This window comes from Teleopsis dalmanni, chromosome 2, assembly GCF_002237135.1.
Source record: "Teleopsis dalmanni isolate 2A chromosome 2, ASM223713v2, whole genome shotgun sequence".
Lineage (NCBI taxonomy): Eukaryota > Metazoa > Arthropoda > Insecta > Diptera > Diopsidae > Teleopsis > Teleopsis dalmanni.
Genome location: NC_051847.1, coordinates 16,678,544 through 16,691,159, shown reverse-complemented (window position 1 = coordinate 16,691,159; position 12,616 = coordinate 16,678,544). Strand labels below are relative to the sequence as shown.

Genomic DNA, 12,616 nt, shown 5'->3' with positions numbered 1-12,616 from the left:
TTGATATCACGTTCATCAGGGATTTTCCTTTTGGTGATATAAGTCTTGAGCCCCAGAATGTGTGTTTGGCATTGAAGTCGCCGGCCGCTATGAACTTGGGTCCAAGCCTTGTAAAATATTCTTCGAATTGAAGTTCCGTTATTTTATACCTTGGTGGACAATAGATTGAGGTTATATTCAGACCTTTTATGTATTCTTCTAGACATATGCTTGTCGCCTGCATATATTCTGCTTCAAGGGTTTGAGTTGGGAAGTGTTTAATGTGGTTTTTTATGAGGATAGCAGATCCGCCTCTTGCTCGTCCACTGGGGTGTTTCGAATCGTAAAGTATGTAACCAGGTATCTTAAAGTAGCTTTTCTCGTTAAAATGGGTTTCTGAGATCAGCATGACGTCAATTTGATGTGATTGTAAAAACAATACAAGTTCGTTTTTATGTTGGCTTAAGCCGTTAGCATTCCAGAAGCAAATTTTGATTGCATTCATGGTTTGGATAGGATTGAAAGTAAGATATTTTGATTTTGAATCATTCCCTGCATCATATTTTGCATGGTGTTCATAAATTGTGTCATGTTTTCCATAAACAGTTGGATCATGTTTTCAATATTTGAAGATGGTTTAGTAAATTTTTAATTTTGGACGTTGCTTGGGCCAGTGAATCCTCTAACAGCGTTTGCATATGATATTTGTGTACACGTATTGTTGGAGTCAGATGGAGCATTTGGCTGAGATCGCATTTGAGTAGGGTGTGGTGGGATTACTGACTGAGAGCGGGGACGCAATGCTGGAAACATTCTTTGTTTTTCGGTAGTGTATACTACACATCCTTTATAATTAGCGGTGTGGTTGCCTCCACAATTTCCGCATTTTTTTGTTGTTGGGTCCTTCTTATTTGATGTGCAATCCTTAGTGCGGTGAAAGTCGCCACATGCAACACAAACACTACGAAGTGTGCAATAGGACTTCGAATGTCCATATTCCTGACAATTAGTACACTGCACCGGGTTTTTACGCTTGTGCGGTTCTTCTACTGATATTTTTCTGTGTAGTAGGAATTGTAGGGAATAAATTGGATGAGCCTCGTTCGATTTGAGTTTCTTTCCTTCAGGTTCAAGCTCTATTTTATAAAGTGGTGCGAAACTTTATCGCGGTTTTAAATGTTGTATATAGATTTTGATTTAAATCCTTTTTCTTCAAGTGCTTCTTTAATTTCTGCTGTATTCAAATCTGGTTCTATTCCTCTTATAACTACTGTTAAACCTTTGGCACTTTTTAATTGATAGGTGTAAAAATTTTTTCCATTTTTTTCGAAGTTGTTTACAACTGCTCTGTAATGTTTTTCTTCGTTGATCGAGATTTTTGTTTCATCGACATTTCCTTTACGAAGAGGCACAACATGGAATGAATCTTTGCCAATACTTTGTGTTAGGGAGTATATAAGAGCGTTTGAATTTTTTTCACGCAGAAATATAGGTGGCGGTTTCTGGGTAGGGGCGGGTCTGGTATTTTTATCGTCTTCGGCTAGAGCGGCAAAACGATTCGCTGTCGAAATATTTTCTATTTTTCGAGTTTTTGTCGAGATTGCATTGTTAGCATTTTCTTGTTTCGGGCTACGTTTTCTTTTTATGATTTGAATATATTTATCCATGCCACGGACTTTGGGTGAATCAGGATTTTTTGCTATGTTACTATTCTTTTGCAATATATTTGGCAATATGTTAACATGTTGCGCTGATGCTGTGTTATTTTTCGAAGATGTTGCTGGACTTTGCGGTTGGTAGCTTGATTGTTTGCAAGAATTTTCACTTACCGAGTATGAGCGTTGCCTTTGGGTTTGGTTGTTTAGCATTGTTGTTTGGTTCGTAGTTGGCTTCTCAGAACTACCATCTGCTGTTGAGTAGCATATGGGTGAGTGGTTTGTGCCTCCGCTATGCGAAGGCGGTGATCTATTAATTGGCATATCGTGGTAGGTATCGTGGAAGTTAGCTGAGCAGCCAACTGTCTCTGAGTAATTTGTTGTGAAAAAGAAGCTTCTACTTTTTAATTATTTAATTATAAACCTTTAGAGTTCTGTTTTAAATGGCACGAGAAAAATAGTATGTATTTAAAAAGAAAAAATATAAATATATATTATTAATATAAGTATAATATAAATTTATAATATAATAAAATATAAATTTCAATTTTTCTTAAGAATTTATCAAACAATAAATTTTTTTTTTTGTTTTGAGGCGTCCTTTCGCGTATTTATTTATTTTATTTATTTAGCATAAGTTTGTTATTTAATTACACAATTACACAATTTTTCAAATTTGCGATTTGTAATTTGTTTAGCTATTCTACCCGTTTGCAACACTTTTTTGTAAATTTGTTTTTGAGCTTTTAAGCTTAGTTTGCTGTCTCTATCAGCTGTTTTCAAGTGTGTGTGAATTTGGAAAAAAGTAAACAAATTCGAAAACAAAATCAAAATTTACTTTTTTCGCAAAAATAAATAAATATAATAATATTTTATTTTATCGGGCACTATTATTTTTTTATTAATATTATTTAAGAGTCACTGTCTCAATTATTTGTGATGAGTTTAATATCACTTTTTAAGTTTTTCGCTTAGAAAACACTGAAAGTTACGGAGTGATTTTTTTGCGCGCCAATGCTGATCACAGTATCCATAATAATTAATTCCATTTTATAATGAATTTCTGATGATAATGAATACATGAAAAATAATATGCAATATATAGGTCATTAAAATCAAGTCATTAGTTCATCGGTGTAAAGCCTATTTGACCATTACATCTTTATAAACTTAATTTCGTTTCCAATGCAATTTTTTTCAAACAAGAAAAAAACACTATTTATTTGAATGATGTTATAAAAATTACAACTCATATATACAGATTTATTACGGCTTGTGTTCTTATACAAACAGAGCAAACTTGTGTATATATCCGGAACAATTTTTGTGGAATATAATTTCAAATGAATTACTATAAGATCCCTCTTATCCCTAAAGCATGTATTAGTAATTTAGTGTTATATGATTAATAACATTAATATATTATTTGATTAATAATAGTTCTAGTAATTTCCCATATCTCTAATACTGAATATATCGTTAAACTTCAATAAGGTATATACCACATAATGCTTTCCGAGAAGTGAATCTACTCAAATCATTGGGGTTTAACTTAAGTGACATATATTTAACTTTTAACTGACACACTTGTACCTATTAACAAACCTTAAGTCCACCTCAGAACGCACAGGAAGATATGCTGATCTACGGTCCGTCAACAGTTAAAAGACAAGTAAATGATAATAATTGTAGTATAGTTAAAGCTTAGTGTGGGGCAGGGATAAGCCCCCCAGTCATTAAAACTAAACCACAACAACAACTTGTGCCTAATATGGAACAGTTAAAAGTTACTTACATGTACATTAATAGAGTTTTATATCACTGTTCAAAAAGATAAAAAATTTATGTATAAATTGACAAATAGTTATAACAATATTTACTTAAGTACAATTTCAATAAAGATATAGAATGCGAATAATTTTACAATCTATGGAATTATTATTGCTTGAGCGAATTCTGGTTGTATTTTTTGTGTGCTGATTGAGGTATAATTTTCAAATATTTCCCTAAATTTTCTTTTGTGTTGGCACTTAACTAAAAGTTTCTTTCGGCAGTGAGCTTTTCGTTGAGCTTTTTACCAAAAAGCTTTGCATAACTATAATTTTGTGTCACGAAAGTGTAACGTGTAAACACAATTGACACAGAATATGTAATAGATCGCTTTCAAGCTTGCCTGGTAAAACACACAACTAATAAACTACTAATAGAAGTGTTATTTAAATTTTGAGATCTGATATAAAAAACGCATGTTATAGATCCAAGCAAGTCTGCTACTATATACTTTCAAGTCACTTTCAATAAAGCACGAGTACATTAGAGAAGTTGCAATTTAAGTCAATAACGATTATTATGCCTTCTACTTCCCCTTTTCATCCGCACTCTTTCTATCAGCGTGCTGTATACGAGTACGTAATCACATTATATTCATTTGAGATTGTAATTATGATACCACTTCCATTGTTATGTCATTTCCATCATTGCCATGTCATCGAGAATTTTTGAACAAAAAGGTGAATATATATTTTTTTCAGTGTAAAAGCTTCTTTTGTTTCAAAAATAGTTTCCCAAATTTTAGAAAAAGTTTTCAGTCAGAAAAATTCGATCGCAGCAACTAAACACAATTTTAATCGATGGTACATTAATAAATCGTTATATATATTTTGCAAAATAGTTTTAAAAACTACTGGCAATATATTTTTATTAAGAAGTAATTAATTCAACTTTATTTGTTACAAAATAATTAATATTTGATACGCACAACAGAGACTATGAAAATTGGAAAAAACACCAGAAAACAACGCAATTTAGAGAAAAAAATTTTAATATAATTTTTATTTATGTTCCGCATTAAAGTGAAAAATGTGTGAATAATAAAAATATCATTAATAAAACAAAAATTTAAATCGAATCGAACGTTTCGTAATGTGAAATTTTTGAGCGAATAAATATAAAAAAACTTAGGAGAAAGCTTTCTCCGAGCAAAACAAAGACAAGATATATAAACATCAACAAAACATTTTTTGAGAAAATAATTTCTTTCTTTTTTTTTAATATAAAAAGAAACCGGCAGACTTGTATGTAAACAAATGCAAAAATAAAATACTAAAAAAAATATATTCTTTAAATATTTTATTTAAATTTCATATAATAAAATTGAAAGTCGAAAAGATAATGTCGAAAAAGTGTGACGTGCGTGCACTTAGCGATGGTGCACTAGCCGAGTTGGCCAACTTGATTGTATCTACTTTGGGTTATGCTAAATATGCACCAGATGTGCATCTTGACATTGAAGTTGTCATGGTGGAAATAAACCAATACCTAGAAATATGTGGGGCTACATCAAATATATATCAGGATCTGCTACGCGTGATACTTTGCTCAGACTATTTGGATGCAAATATGCGTTTTACTTGCCTGCAGATGTTACTCAATTGCAGTGTAACTTTTCTCGTGACAGATGTATTCCCCTTTTCCTACTACCAGAAAATATTACAGGTAATAGCAGCACAAGGATCTGGCTTACGTGTACTTAATCTTAAAGGTGTTTGGGTTAAAGAAGAGCATATGCATTACATGTTCGAAATAATTAAAAAATGTCAGTACCTAACAAAATTATTTGTACCATACATAGCAAACGATGACTTGCTTGAAGTGATCGCTAAGCATAGCAAAAACTTACGTATACTGGATATTTCCGGAGAAACAGATGTTACCGAAAACGGTATTTATTCACTCAGTAATGGTGTTTGTTGTCAGAATCTTGCTGTAATAGACGTTGGCATGCCCGGCGAGGAAAATATTTGCTACTCTGATATAGCACTAATTCTGGAAAATTGTCCAAATGTGGAAACTCTCGCCACGTACTCATTTGTGGGACCTGCTTTAAAATTCGTCCATGACAATGTTGATGAAAACTTCAAGTGTAAGTTAAAATATATGCATGACACATCCACCGATGAAGATCATTTAAATGTCATTGTAAAGACCTGTCCAGACTTAGAGTCAATTTATCTCGACACACCGAAGCCTGGTTGCCTGCATATAATAAAAAAAGTGATTCTAAGAAAATTAAAGATATATAAATTCTCTTGTGCTGAATTAATGAGCGTTTTAGAGGAGCTCGGACAAAATTTAAGTCACTTAACTATGATTAAAGGTACTGGCGGTATTGAAATTGGTAAACTAGCGCGATTATGCCCTAACCTCATTGATTTGGACTGCTATATGATGGATGGCTTGACTTATTTAAATCATCATATTAAGTTTCAATGTTTAGAGGGTTTAGAAATGTTACAAAGTTTTATTCCCAATATTTCATTAAAGTCTCTGATCTCTAATTGTACTTTGCTTAAACGACTGGCTGTTGATAGTGTAACATTTAGTGACGAGGATATTGTCAGGTTTGATTTAACAAATTACAATAAATTTCAACAAATTTTTAATATATATTTTTATGTGAATTTATAGCATTTTTATAGAACACAATTTTGATTTTTTGGAAGATGTATGGTTTACATTGGCACCCAACTTAACCGTGCAGTCAATAGAAGTAAGTACTTTCCAAGTTAACTTTCAGATTATTATGCTTAAACAATATATTTTTAAATATTTAAATAACTTTTAAAAATTCATTATGATTTTTTTCTTTATTTAGATTTTAATGGATCGTTGTCCAGAATTACAAACTATTGGTCAATTAAGTGGTTGGTCGCTAACACCTGATGACTTGGCGCTTATACGTGCTTTACTGAAAAGTGGAAACTCTAGCCTTGTACTTGCTCCAAACGGTTTTTTTCCATAATTTATTACTAATCCACTAATCAAATTAGGGTACAAGGTTGGTTCGAAAACATTTATAGCTCATGAATGTATTTAATTTGATGAATTTATAATTTGTACTGATTTATTTATTTTAAGTAGCAGTTTTTAGTCGTAGCTTTGGAAACTTTATCTTACTTCAGTAGTTTCTCTACGATGCCATTAGTTATACTAAATACTTATTATTAATTATTACTTTTTTATTTATTTTATGTACATATACTTATATTAAATGTAGAACCAATTTTGTGCTTTGATGTATTATAATTGTACGTACATTTTGCTAAATTGTAAATACTATATTTTATATTAATACTGATACACTAATATAATTACAATATATTTGTATATACATATACATATATACATGTATTTTTTAATAGCTTTATAAATTTTTTTATTCTGTATTTTAGCGGCTGCAATGATACCGTAGAAAGTGATGTCAATAACCTCTGATGCTTCTTCCCCTTAGTTTGATTGAAGACGTTTTGATATATAAAATGTGATATATATGAGACATGAAATTGTTAAGAATGTGAAATCATGGTATTTTAACAAACAATGTTGTAAAAAAATTTTTGTTCACAATAAAACTACACGTGAATTTAAAAACAACTATTAGTTATAGAAGTTTTGTTTAAAAAATATAATAAATTCAAAAGCTTATTAATTTATTTTTAATCTTTGTGATCTATGTAAATAAATGTTATATATCAGTACTATGCACCAAATATAATTGCCATAATAAAATTATTAAAAATATGTTATGTTAAAAATTGTTAAAATAATTATTATAATAATTACTAATTATAGCTCATGTCTACCATTTAAAACAAACTTGTTCAGTTACAAAATCTGCTCAAGAAATTTTTATTATTTATCCTTGATTGCTTGTTCCTCTAGCTTGAAAAAGAATTATTAAAAATTGTATGCATTCAGTAAACAGAATATTAAAGTCTTAGAATATTTTCTCTGATAAAGTCATAAATAAAGATAATATAATTTGTCACTCTTACATAGAACATAGGACATAAACAAGTTTTCTCGCCAGAGAGTATTTTGTTCATTCTCATATAATTTTACTCCTGTCTTGTCTTCCAGAACTCTGGTTATTCGATTGCAGTGCATACTAATTAATCGCCACTTTCTCACTCACTTGGCTTACAGTCTTTGATTGTTAGTAGTTACTCACTGTTTATCGTATTCGGTCAAGATATTTAGGATATTTAAGATACTTATTTATATATTAAATCAAAATATATTGTTTCACCTTTGAAATAGGTCCCATAATGGCCACTACAAGAACGTAGGCAGAGATATTGCACTTTTCTTTTAATAGTCTTTAAAGAAATTCTAAAAACTTAGACAACACTGATTGCTAATCTTGAAAAATTAACCATCTTCAAAACTCCATAAATTCAATGGTATGGCAATAATATATTCCACCATTACTCAATAATGAAGAATTACTAATTGTGTGTAGCGAAAGCTTATCTGCTAACCAACCAACTCGGCACTATTAAGTACAGTACAACTACATATAGCACCATATGTCCCACTTCATACATCTTTTATAAGCTGATTAAGGCATGGTCTGCTACTCCTTTTAGTTTTCTTAAGTAGTCGATTCCAATTCGGAACGCCTAATTTTTGCTTCAAGAATAGAAAAAAACTTTCAAAAGATCTGTCTGACAAAAATCATGCTTAACCGATCACATTTCTGAAACTCTTTTGCCAAAAACTTTTGCAATATTGGCATTTTTATGCTGATTTGTTAATTATAAAATACGGATCCATTTACACAAAATAATTATATAGATGTATATTTATAGGATTAATTAAATACGAAAGCTTTTTTTTAAATTATAAATCGCGTATACTTTATGCACTGAATGTATGTTTAATTAGTATGCATTATATTATATGTGGAGAATTAGAGTTACACATGAATAAATTATTCATGACGTTTCATTACATTAACACAAATGATGTGTCATAAATTTAAACTGAAATTTAATTTTTACCTAATTACGTTCGAGTATATAAAAGGTTGTAGTAAAACTTACCTACATAGTTTTAGTTACCTTGTTGTCTCTACCATTCATTATGAACGCAAATGTTAAACTTCGTCTACTGATGGCTACCATCATGTTTCTGCAGTCGATAAATGGATTAACAAGTTTGACATTCAATTTCAAAGAAATGAAAGTAAGACACTCGTTGTGGCTGAAGATTTTAAGTGTGGTACATAATATATTCATAACTTCACTAGTACCCATATATGTGATGAATAGATGGAGTGAGTTAATACGGTTTGATTACAGCACAATAATAACAGTACCATACATAATTAATATCATTGTAAGAGTTGGATCAGTTTTAATTTTATTTATTAACCGCTGGAACCGTGAACCTAAACTGATCAAACAAATTGAACTTCTAATAATAATCGAAGCAAAGTATTTATCTAAACTAAAAAGTAAATCGAAGAAAATAAATTGTCCTTATTTATACATATTCATTTGGCTGAGAATTTTATTGTTATGTTACTATATATGCGTTCTTACTGTACAACTGATCCGAATCATATCTGTTGGTGCTTACGTGCAAGTAATACCTGCCATTTTTATTGTTGGTTTCCTAAACGTCATATCGGAATCCTGTTCATTTTTCTTCATAGGACTGTGTTACATAGCAACTGGATTTCAATTAATAAATGAACGTACAAAGGAAATTTTACAAACCACAATTGAGCTACAACATAAACCACATGTCACAAAGAGACTATTGAAATCATCTGCGGAATTGCGGAATTTGTCGATGGCGTATACGCGACTTTTTGAAGCCGCAATGAATCTGACTCAGCTACATAAATTTGAAATTCTCTGCGAATTAACTAGTTTCTTTTTTTTTAATGTTGCCACTACCAATATTGTAGTGATTATGCTTAGTGGTGATGTTATTCAAATGGACATCTTTACGCAGTTTCACAGAACTGTACTGACATTAGCCTCATATTTTAAAATGTATTTGTCGGTGTTTCTTTGCGAACTTGCAGTTAATAATTCCCGCGAAACAAAAAGCATTTTAGGTTATTTTACTGAGATTTTGAAAACATCAAGTCCAACAATCCTTCAAGCGGTTAGTATAAAATAAATAATATCAAATTGAAACTATAATTAAATCTTTTTAAACTTTTACTCTACACAGTGTGAACTCTTCTTGTTAAAATTAAGCAATCAAAATCTAAAAATTTGCATTTTTGGTATATGTGAAATTAATATGCAACGTACTATGTTCATTATAATACAAGTAATACTTTACTCTATTTACATGATACAGTATAATTATGATGATATATATCATGGTGGTTCTGGAGCAGTCATTAAAATGGCCTTTTAAATTATATATATATATTTAGCAAAAAAAAAATATTATTTAATTAAAAATTATTTAATATTATATTATTTATTATTAATATAATATACATAATATCATAATTTATAATTATTTTATCGAATCTACAATACATTGTGAATGTAATAAAAATATTTTTTTCATTTATAAAATATAGACAATACTTAATTAATTAAATTAAATCATTCTTACAGTAAATGTTAAATTAAATAATTAACGCATTTAATTGCATATCTTATTTAAAATTAATTTACTTTATCACTCTTTTCCATCCTTGTCTTTATATTACATATATGTATTAGTTGTTTTATGTTAATATATACATAACCTTAAAGACAAGGATATGTATGTTAATCCGAATGGATTAATATTGTAGCTCCATACGTTAAAAACTTCAACGGTCAGTACCTACTTGTCTTTTTCACACACAAATCAAGAATTTATTAGATCTTCACACTTAAACAGGCGATGGAGGAATTATACTAAAAAAATAGGTGTATATACAGTAAGTGTTTAGACTTTATGGTCACCTATTAAAACGTTATTAGGATAGAAATACACACAGTGTTGAAAGAATTCGGCATTCTTACTGACCTGGCATGACTATGTAAGTTAAATAACATCATATAACAAGCTAAGTAAAAATTACAGCACTGATTTCCGAATTACTCAATGGTTTTGTGTACTCCAACAAAGAGAAGAGCCGCTGCCTTCTTTGCAAACAGGCGTATGCAAAGGAATAAATTTAGGAATTTTGATGGCAAAACATGAGATATTATCGTTATAGTCAGTGCACTTGAGCACTTTTACTCTCTACTAACTTCGAGATTTCTCCGTAATCCATCTCGTTTATTACTTCATCAGACTAAGCAATAACTGAGCTCAGATCTGTATGCCTCCCGAGGAGCCTGTAACCATTCTGAGATTCGATAACAAATTTTCAATAAATTTGTATAAATTCATACAATGGTCTATTCCTAAAACTTGCATTAAAATATTTACAATACATTGCACTCTAATCTTTATGTAGTAAAATATTTATTTACTGAGTATTGCGTAAAATATTTATCCTTTTACCTTTATAAAAATTAACTTCTTTTAAAATTTTTGTATTAAAACTTTGAAAAACTTCAATTTTTCGAAATTAATTTAAGAAAAATTAAAAAAAACAACCAAATTTTTAAACCAACATTATTTTCATTAGTCGTTTTCAATGTCCTTAAGAGCTTGACAATAAGTAAGCTAAAAACCACGAAATGTGCTTTGCATATCCTTTATACCGCACTCAAAGGACTCATTAAAATAATTTATTTTGATTGAAGTTGCTCTAATGTTTTGTTGGTGGATTTAGTTGCAAGTCTTCTTTTGCTAGAAGTTAAATGAACTGCAAAACGTTACTGTAAGGAAGCTGAAGTAATTATGGCATTAATTCTCTTGCATTTTCTGATAAATTCAGCAGAAACTATGCTTTTAAGCTAATCACTTATTTCCAAGAAAAGAGTTTTTAAGTATCTTGAGATTAATGCTTGGAAATCTGTTAGGTTTTGCAGTTTTTATTCAGGAGCACCGGCAATGCATTTTATTAAAGCTAACGAAGGATTACAACTAATTTTTAAGAAGACAGAAGTTTTTTTTCTCTGTTACACAAACTATATGCAAATTATTTTAAATGTAACTAATTTTTTATAAATTAATATGCATTAATATTTATTTACTACCAATTATTACTTATTTATTATCAGCAATAAATATTAATTTTTTATTATCAAGTTATTATAAATGATTAGTAAATATGTGAAATCACTAAATGTGATATGATATAGCACTTAAATAATCATTATCAATGACTAATAAACAAAAAATATCTTAAAATATTTATTAATTAAGAGAACCTGAGAGAACTAAACTAGGGAACCTGAGAGCAGTAAGTAAAATGTATTTTTGTTTTTATTTTTGCTTAAATTTTAGTAAAACGTTAAACTAAGCATTATTAAATATATCGTACATAATTAAATATACATATTCTGAATTACTTGTAGTTTTGCTTTTCATCAGTCTCTAGCATATATTGACGACAGATATGTCACATCCTATTATGATTTTTATTCCAGAGGACAAAAGGATAAGATACCCAAAAGTATATACTCGGAAACGCACATTGCCTATTGTAGTAGTTTCTCCAGAAATATCAAAAAAATTGGTAATCTGAAAACAGTCCATATAAAAATTTCATAACAATCCGAATATTAGCTACATATGATATTTTCAAAACAATAGATTAAAAATAGGAATGGATGTTGAACCGCACTTGGTAGTGCTGATCCACAGATTTGGAATACATCCAAAATTTGTATTTATGGAATACCTTAGCAAAGAAATAAGCATCAGCCAATATTAAATAATTGCTTTATTTGACAAATGAAGCCGTGGGGTAAAAAATGGATGAACACAGACAAAGAAAGAGTGACCACCCATCAAAACAATTCATGGTGTCACATTTTATTGGTGATAATAATTAAATTGCATAAACTACTCTTCTAATAACTTATTAATGTCTATGTATGTGTGCTGAAATTCTAATATGATACTTCAAAGAAAAAGTTTTAACCTTTATCGAAAATATACTTTTTCTTTCAGCTTGTGTAAATTATACTATAAAAAATATAGAAATATTAGAAGTCGTAAGGAATCCTAAATAGATTAAAAAATTTGGCTAAGGTTTTTAGGAAACAAGTCTCACGGTGTAT

At 29.7% G+C, this 12,616-nt stretch overlaps 1 protein-coding gene across 2 annotated transcripts; it reads left to right on the top strand.

Moving 5' to 3' along the window:
- The first annotated feature begins 4,805 nt into the window (after positions 1–4,805).
- On the top strand, positions 4,806–7,048 carry LOC119680835. 2 transcript variants are annotated; one of them, XM_038093832.1, is made up of 4 exons: positions 4,806–6,034; positions 6,102–6,183; positions 6,289–6,405; positions 6,866–7,048. In XM_038093832.1, exons 1-4 carry the CDS (start codon positions 4,806–4,808, stop codon positions 6,875–6,877), a joined length of 1,440 nt encoding a protein of 479 aa, XP_037949760.1. In that variant the 3' UTR covers positions 6,878–7,048. The 2 variants fall into 2 exon arrangements, with proteins under 2 accessions (XP_037949760.1, XP_037949759.1); XM_038093831.1 differs by having other exon boundaries at positions 6,289–6,471.
- Positions 7,049–12,616: the final 5,568 nt, after the last annotated feature.

Excerpts from the sequence above, each read along its gene's own strand:
- LOC119680835 (XM_038093831.1), top strand. The coding sequence starts at position 4,806 with ATGTCGAAAAAGTGTGACGTGCGTGCACTTAGCGATGGTGCACTAGCC. Across the intron at positions 6,035-6,101 it reads AGTGACGAGGATATTGTCAG|CATTTTTATAGAACACAATT; the intron begins GTTTGATTTAAC and ends GTGAATTTATAG. Across the intron at positions 6,184-6,288 it reads TAACCGTGCAGTCAATAGAA|ATTTTAATGGATCGTTGTCC; the intron begins GTAAGTACTTTC and ends TTCTTTATTTAG.